Source organism: Bombus affinis, chromosome 8 (genome assembly GCF_024516045.1).
Source record: "Bombus affinis isolate iyBomAffi1 chromosome 8, iyBomAffi1.2, whole genome shotgun sequence".
NCBI classification, from domain to species: Eukaryota; Metazoa; Arthropoda; class Insecta; order Hymenoptera; family Apidae; genus Bombus; species Bombus affinis.
In genome coordinates, this window is record NC_066351.1 from 16,240,347 (window position 1) to 16,247,989 (window position 7,643).

The 7,643-nt window shown below is 41.0% G+C and overlaps 2 protein-coding genes and 1 long non-coding RNA gene across 12 annotated transcripts in view; 2 read left to right on the forward strand and 1 right to left on the reverse strand.

The window, feature by feature from the left end:
- The window catches only part of LOC126919728 (actin-binding LIM protein 2), a 31,284-nt gene extending 28,058 nt beyond the window's left edge, over positions 1 to 3,226 (forward strand). For all 10 annotated transcript variants that reach the window (XM_050729272.1, XM_050729279.1, XM_050729266.1 and 7 more), the window contains one exon: positions 88 to 3,226. In XM_050729272.1, coding sequence (XP_050585229.1) covers positions 88 to 201 — 114 coding nt within the window. In that variant the 3' untranslated portion in view covers positions 202 to 3,226. The remainder of the gene's footprint in view (positions 1 to 87) is intronic.
- LOC126919791 (26S proteasome non-ATPase regulatory subunit 2-like) lies at positions 2,231 to 7,301 on the reverse strand. The gene is made up of 13 exons (XM_050729395.1): positions 6,444 to 7,301; positions 6,151 to 6,327; positions 5,892 to 6,078; positions 5,520 to 5,819; positions 5,361 to 5,443; positions 5,047 to 5,282; positions 4,850 to 4,988; positions 4,654 to 4,774; positions 4,359 to 4,561; positions 4,200 to 4,290; positions 3,846 to 4,133; positions 3,573 to 3,767; positions 2,231 to 3,487 (listed from the first exon to the last, which is right to left on the reverse strand). Exons 1-13 carry the CDS (start codon positions 6,782 to 6,784, stop codon positions 3,278 to 3,280), a joined length of 2,571 nt encoding a protein of 856 aa, XP_050585352.1. The 5' UTR covers positions 6,785 to 7,301; the 3' UTR covers positions 2,231 to 3,277.
- Positions 3,959 to 4,590, forward strand: LOC126919801 (uncharacterized). Its single transcript, XR_007711764.1, has 2 exons — positions 3,959 to 4,325; positions 4,408 to 4,590. It is a non-coding gene; the product is annotated as an uncharacterized LOC126919801 (long non-coding RNA).
- Positions 7,302 to 7,643: the final 342 nt, after the last annotated feature.

A 7,643-nucleotide genomic window follows, 5' to 3' on the forward strand; every position in this document is an offset into this window, starting at 1 on the left:
ACGAAGCAATTATCGAGTAAATAAAAAATTTCTCATCCGGCACGAACAGAGATGATTATCTTACTGATGTTTAATTGTGTTTTCCAGCGGCACCTTTCCGACGCGGAATTCGAGGCAGTTCTTCAATTTACTCGTGCCGAGTTCTATAGACTACCGCAATGGCGTCGTAACGAAATCAAAAGACGAGCCCGGCTGTTTTAACCGGCAACAACCACGCTACGTGTTCTACTTATTACCTTCATCGTGTCACGACTGTGTTATCGTGTTATAGAGTGTACATTCCTTCAGCGTGATAGGTGTATAACGAGAGAGAAGAAAATGAGGAACACATGTTCGGGGAACCAACGATCCGTACTGGTCTTCGATCACGAACACCGATATCAAATCATCGTCATCGTCGTGGATGAAAACTGTTCGAGAGAATCTCGATCGTACGCTCGTACACTCACAAAGAAACGTATAGATGCATACACACGCGTATAAACATGCGTTCGACGTTCACACGATGGCGCAAACTCATAGACACAAAGGAGCGCACTGCAATTCGATGTCAATTTTGTTCTCTCAGCAACGAATCCACAGGCAGCTTGACTCTAATCATTGACAAACTACTTCATCACCCTGTGACTTCGGTGCTTCTTTCGGGACAATCTTCGCTGTTCATAAGAATAAGGGAGAAAAATATGTTTATCCGTTTCTGTGCTTAACAAAAAGGACCTCCGCCGTACATATAAAAGTCGAAGACGAAACGGAGAACGGAAACAAGTTGAAACCTTCAAACGCTTGGTCCGGCATTATTAACGAAGGAAGGTCGTACATCGACTACTGCTAATCGATGATCGTTTCAAAGGGAACGATTTGAGAAAGAGGGAGCTGTCATCCTGTATCTAACATGTACACTTTCATGACCATGAATTTCACGGTTTGAAAAGTGAAAACGGTAGATGGGTAATAATTTTAGCGAAGTAGCTGAATATAAGGGTGACAAACATCGTCCGAGGTTTTATCATTTAACAGGAACATCGTCTCGTAACTTAGAGTTTTTCCCACGAATGTCGACGTATAAAATAGCGCGGCGGGAAGATGTGCAAGATTTAAAGCGAATAAAAACCAGAGAAATGGTAACACTATGTAGCTGACATACATACGTTGTTGTAAATAAACGAATGAACCAGAAAGGATGAAAGAAGCAACGGAAGTACGAGGAAGTGTATATATATATACATACATGTATATATATGTATATATATATATATATACGTTCACATACGTATATACACCATTTTGAGAATTCGCTTGAATCACAGAACACATTTACTATTTGCAAAAGGTTATAACACAAACGCGCTGCCTGCTATCATAGGAGCTATCACTATTATTATTATTATTATTATTATTATTATTAATTTTTAACTATTATTATTATTATATTTTACTATAAGCAAGATGAAAAATTTAAGATACATGTAAGTAAATAGGAAGTTCAGCTTGCCGGATGACGTAATTATCAACGTATTTAAATATTACCGTCAATTTTGCATGTTGTTTCGCTATTTCAACACATGCGTGCAGACGACGTATCTGTTGGCAAACTACTATACATAGGTATAAGATTTTCCTTAACTCGATTTCCCTTGACTCGTATCGACGATACACGAAAAAGTGTTCTGCAGTGCGGGCGATTAAAGATATATATCGCGAACGTATCTATGTGTATTTGGATAAACGAAAATTATGGAGGAACAGGAAGATAAAAAAAGGGGGGGGGAAATAACATTTATCACAGCCAGTTGTTCTACCTTATGCGAGTACGTCAAGCGGCAAGCTGAAGACGCGAAAGAAAAGGTGTGCGTACGTTGAAATGCAACTGTTAAATTTGATCCAACGGGATACAAATTTTTGTACGATTTCGTGGAGCGTAAAGTATATCAGAACCGATCGCAACTTTACGACGTAATGAAAAACGTAAGAAAAAAAAAGAAAAAAGAAATAACGATGAGGGGGTGCGTTTTCGATCTGGCGGGAAAAACATACACGCGGGAATGTGCGTCCTTTGAACGAGCTGAAAATTACATTTTATTCTACATTTCGCCTCGTCCTAAGTCATACGTGCCTATATATATATAAAAATCGGTGGAGATTTCTGAACACGCGAAGTCGTGAGAGAGCGCTTTCGATAAAGTACGCGTCGCGTACGTTCGTGAAATTTCTTGCAGTTTTTTTCTCACGGCTTCGTTACGAGAAGATGGGAACGTGCTCCATGATCTTGTGCAATACGACTTTGCGAACTCACCGGACGAAGAGGAAAAAAAAAAACAAAAAATTTAAGGGGAAAAGTAACCATGTACTCTGCGTGAAAGAATCATTTGTGTGTATATTTAGCAGAGCAAACGAAAAGGGACAGGAACAGAGAGTTCTCTTATCCGCGTGATATCGTTTCTCGTTTTCTAGTTGTCCGCTTTTGTACACACTTTCAGAACCAATAAACTGCAATATTCCTCTTTCATTTGCAATATTTTATCAAAAGAAGCCAAATTTCGATCGTTACTCGAGGTTACTTTCGTTTCTTTCGTCGATCGTGCATCGTTTTTTACGTTTTTTCATCTCGTTTTCTTTCCTACGTCTCGCTTCTCTTTAATTTCATTCTGTTTTTTCGTCCTATTGCGTTTTTCCGGCTCGTTTTTAATCGAACAAGAGTCATACGTTAATGATATATTTTAATTTAGTGACCGCTGTCAGATCATGGTGCACCGTGTCGTATATTACCGTGCAATGCGAACCAATGTATATTTCTGTTGTATAGAGCACATTGCTTCCGCTAGTCCCTCAAATTAAATGAACGCAAACCTACACCTAGTATTCACGCGTCTCTTCGCATTCTTATCGATGCATTCAACGACGCGATCGAACCTTTGCTCGTATCACTTGCGTACTTTCCACGTCTCGTCGTTGTCAAAGTGATGCGTTACAAACATGCGTGGTATCGATCCGTTATTGTACAAGATTTTCTTCGAACGATTCTTTTTTCTCGAAAATTTTACTCCTACTTTTTATTAAAAACAGCATGGAAAATTATACGTTACGATATATCATATAAACGATTCGTCGTTCGCACTTTGGTTCCTAGTAATTTCTTCGCCTTACATAATACACTTCTGTCGATCGTATTTCTTATTACTATCTCATGAAATAAATAAATCACTTGTCCCAGCGTTGCCTTTCGCAATCTGCCGTGTTCTTTTATTATCCACTATCTTCTATTATTGCAGCGGAAAATCTAAGAAACGTTCGATTTCTCTCGAAGAATAACGAAGCCCTCCAAAACGCTGGACAACGCCTCGTACTCGTCTAGAGCAAGTTCTGCTCTTTCTCCGGAGGAAAGCAACGTTGGTGTCGTGTGAACGTATCCACCAGAGATGGATTTGGGATTGCCAGCTTTGCCCACGATGTCTACAGCTTTTCCAACCCTCACAGACACCGGTAGACTCTGATCAAAATACAATCCGATCGGTCTCAAATATTCCCGTAGCGTTAAATTATCTTTGCCTACGAGAAAAATGGTCGGTACATACCTGCAAATTTTCGTCCAAGGTAACCAACCATCTAGGTTCCATTGCAAGCGCCAGACAGTACATCAAATAATGTGATTTCGATAGGATCAGATTTTGACAATCGAGAAACGCCACCAGGACTACCAGTAATCCAGCTAAGGCGACCTTGTCCAACACCTTGGAAGCGTATCGCAAAGGAGATATAGACAACGTACCCTGATAAACAATTTTTTATTTAGTAAACCAATCGTTCATCGATTAAGATCGACGCAATTTATAATCGTCGTTTTTTACTTTGCCAAGATGGACCAAGCCTTGGGAAATTCGAACGAGGAATAGGTGCGTGGGGTTCTTCGCGTGGTAACAGGCTAGTTGCCTCAGCATAGTGGCGAGACGCGCGTTATTCGTCCCAGCACCGACAAGACCGAGAGCAAAGATCGCATTGTTAGCTACGTCAGAATCGTTGTCGTGGCTGTATTTGTTCAGTACATCCAAGACTGACAAGTCTGGATTTGACAAAAAGGATAAACCTAGAGCGAGTGGCATTGCGCGTCTCGCAGCTGTGGGACCGTATCTTCCTATCTGAAGAACAATCGTTCGTGCAAACAGACTGATCACTTTTATTCGTGTTTAAGGACTTTTTATCACCTGCCCGAAGATCCTCGAGTCCTCTTTTCCCTCTCCTAATCCAACGGCAGCGACACCCAACGTAGCTATGGCCTGCGTCGATCCAATATCGCTGAAGAGTACGCAAGAAATTGTAGAAAAGTGGCGGTAGATATTAACGATAGATAAATGTGCGATTACTTTGATTCTGCGTGCTTCTCTTCTAATTTCTCTTTTGTTCTCTTCTCAGAAAATTCGACGATTTGAGACCGCTGATCGCAGCAGCAGCTCGTAGGACTGTTAACCGGGGTGACGGGAACGCCTTCACCGTTCGCCGGTTCCGAACAAATTCGTAATAGTCCTTGAACGATCAATACGTCTCCTGTACCGGCATATGCACACACCTGAGACCAATGAAATATTTTCGAATGCTGATGATTATAATATTTATTCGGTATTGTATCATAGAGCATTTTGACAAAGGAGAAAGCATTGCCTCCAGCATAGTCTGTGCAGCAAGCTTGTAAGGATCGGGTAAGACTTCAAGCGCAGCTGAAGGCGCGTCTATGATGTCGCGGCAACCCATGTAGATCATACCCAGCGCCAGCGGTAGAAATCTACAAAAACAAGGTCAAACGAACCCTCCTGCATAGTCGTGAAACGTATTTGATAGATATACTTTTGTCTTTAACCTGGAATAGGTACTAGACAGCTTTTGAGGTGTAAGCTCTATCAATCTCTGCAGAAGTGTCGACGAGGCTTCAGCGTCGGCAGAGCCAACGTTTATCAAACCTATCGCGATCGCTCCGAGAGACACAATTTCCATGGTACCTAAAAATTGTTCATTCGCAAAATATCACGTACTGGGAGCTAATCATCGTAAACGTACTTGCTTCGTCTACCAATACTCCGGTTAAAAGTTCCGTAACATCGGACCTCTGCGAGCCAGCGTAGGCCAAACCCAGTCCTAAAACTGCTCCGATTCTCAGTGTAACGTTTTCGGAATACACGTAGTCGCTGAGGAGCGCCAACGCCGGATCGCATTCGTTGCGAACACCACAGTTGACCAAACCTATCGCGAGTAAAGCGCCTGCTTTGATGTTGTGATCGTTGGTGTAGAGATATCTGCGAAATAAGCGTATCTCAGTCCGCGGGCGTTTGTCTATAAATCATAGTTGCATTACGATAAGAGACGCGATTCACTTGTCGATCGGTACCAGACCACCGTCTACGTCCCACATGTGTATCAGTCCCAAAGAAGCGGTTGCCGAGAGCATTCCGTGCTCCTGTCAAACGGTTTTCTTCGATTTAAGCTGTTTAGAAAGTTTCTATTTCAAGAATCTCTGATATTTATACGAAAACCTTATTTTTATAAACCCAGCAATCGGCGGTGTTCGCCATCAGTTTGTCCTGACCGAATCCAGCGTGAACGAAACCGGAAACGAACGTAGCTGCTAGGTTGGCCCTGGCTGAGTCGTATTCCGCTCGTCTCACGGTATTAGTTTCTAACCAGGTTTTATAAATGTCATCCGGGTGTTTGGGTTCCAGAATGTCGAGTTCCCTCGCGAGCAAATGGTAATGATTATTGACGTGACTGTTGCTTAAGATAGCTTCGATATCCTTGGCATCGCCTCCCTCGTAATCCTTCTTTAATGGATTCTCCTGAAGAGCGATAAATTATGCGAATGGAAAATAGAATCTCGCGAATAACTCGTGTAGAATCCGACGAATTACCCTTTGTCTTACGAGTATGAATGACAATTGTTTTCGCATTAAATCGTCAGGGCAGGTGGTGAGACATTTGTGCACAAGATCCGAGTCTGCCAATTGAAGGGCTACTAACATTGCTTTGCAATATTCTTGGAATCGTAGATAATGGTCGACCACGGTCTGCAATATTTGTCTTCTTTCGATATCCTCGCTGACCGTTCGAAAGACGTTAAAAAACGGGATAAAGTTGCTTAAATTTTAGTTGTCGTTTCAGAAAATTCACCTGTAGACCGCACAACTCTCCAGATACCGACAAACCCTCTCAAAATTCGTATTATCCAAACTTTCGTTTAAAAAGTTCAATTGATCGATCTCCAAACATAGATCGCATCCAGGTATTTCGGCGTTGTGCTTCATGTCGAATTTTATGATACCGTTTACCAAAGGAGTAAGCTGTGTTCTACCATAAAGAGAAGGAAACAAACAGATAAAAGATTCCATTTCATTTCTTATAATCCGTTCATTTTGTATATCGTCGCCATAAATATTATCACATTTCTTCGTATCTAAAAATACCTGATACGTTCCTCGTCCTTTACAGGAGCGTTCGTCCACTCGTCTACAATTTCAGCTTCGAGCTGTCTGACGTATTCGTGACCCCACTCGCCAGGGTTCGTCACTTCACCATCGGTGCAATATCGCAGACATTCTTTGGAACCAGGCGCGGCTCCAGCCATCGATAATACGCTCAATACTTCCGCGAATTGCCGTTTCACGTCCCTCCTTCGAATCTTTTTATGCGCGTTCTTCATATCATTGTACGAGTTTTTCAAATACTTGAGAGGTTTTGGTACGGAAGTCATCGATGTTGTCGAGGTTTGCATCAACAATCGAAGTTGACTCAGGGATATCAACATCGCATCTTCGTCTTTCCCCTCGAATTTTAATTAAAAATCGGGATCGATGTGACACCGAAGGTTTGAGTTAGGTAACGATCGGATTTGAATTTGAAATTGTTTTAGCAGCTAACGTTTTATGTAATGTAATCGCATGCGTATCTATGACAGTTATTAGGTTAAGAAAGTGAATTGCATATAGCGTTATTATTACCATCAATACGTCGACCAACTGGTACAGCTCTTCTTGCAAGCGTGCGTCTTCCTCGTTCTAACAAATGTTTCCTTGATTAGAAATGAATGAAAAACTTGGTATTTTTTTCTTTTTTTTTTTTTTTTTTTTTATTAATATGATTACCATTTCTGACTCCTTTCGCGGGCCGAGTTTAGCCATCGTTGCAGTTTGCAAGATCTCAGTGAATCGTTCTCAACGGAAAATTATTTTTTACATCGACGAGATTCGTGAAAATATTTGACGACGCTTTCTCGACTCTTCGTGTAACAGATTCGATTCTCTTTTTTTTCGCTTGTCAGTTACACGGAGCGATCAAAGCCCCGCGAACCTCTCGAATTTCAATCTTTGCGTCTGACACAAACAGACTCGTACTACTAAAACAGTGGAAAAGATGGGATACAAGGTTGAGGTACAAGAAAGAAAGGAAGGAAGAAAAAGATTTCACCTGTTACTTACTTAACGAGTAATATTTTAAAGTTATAATTTATTTAGTTGTAACAAAAGTATCGTAATTACACTATACGTTTAATGCGTAACAATACGTACATACGTACATATATGTACATATATACAGTTGCGTAGGATATTTATATATATAATGTATATATATATACATATATATACAGTATCGTCGATAAGAAGTTC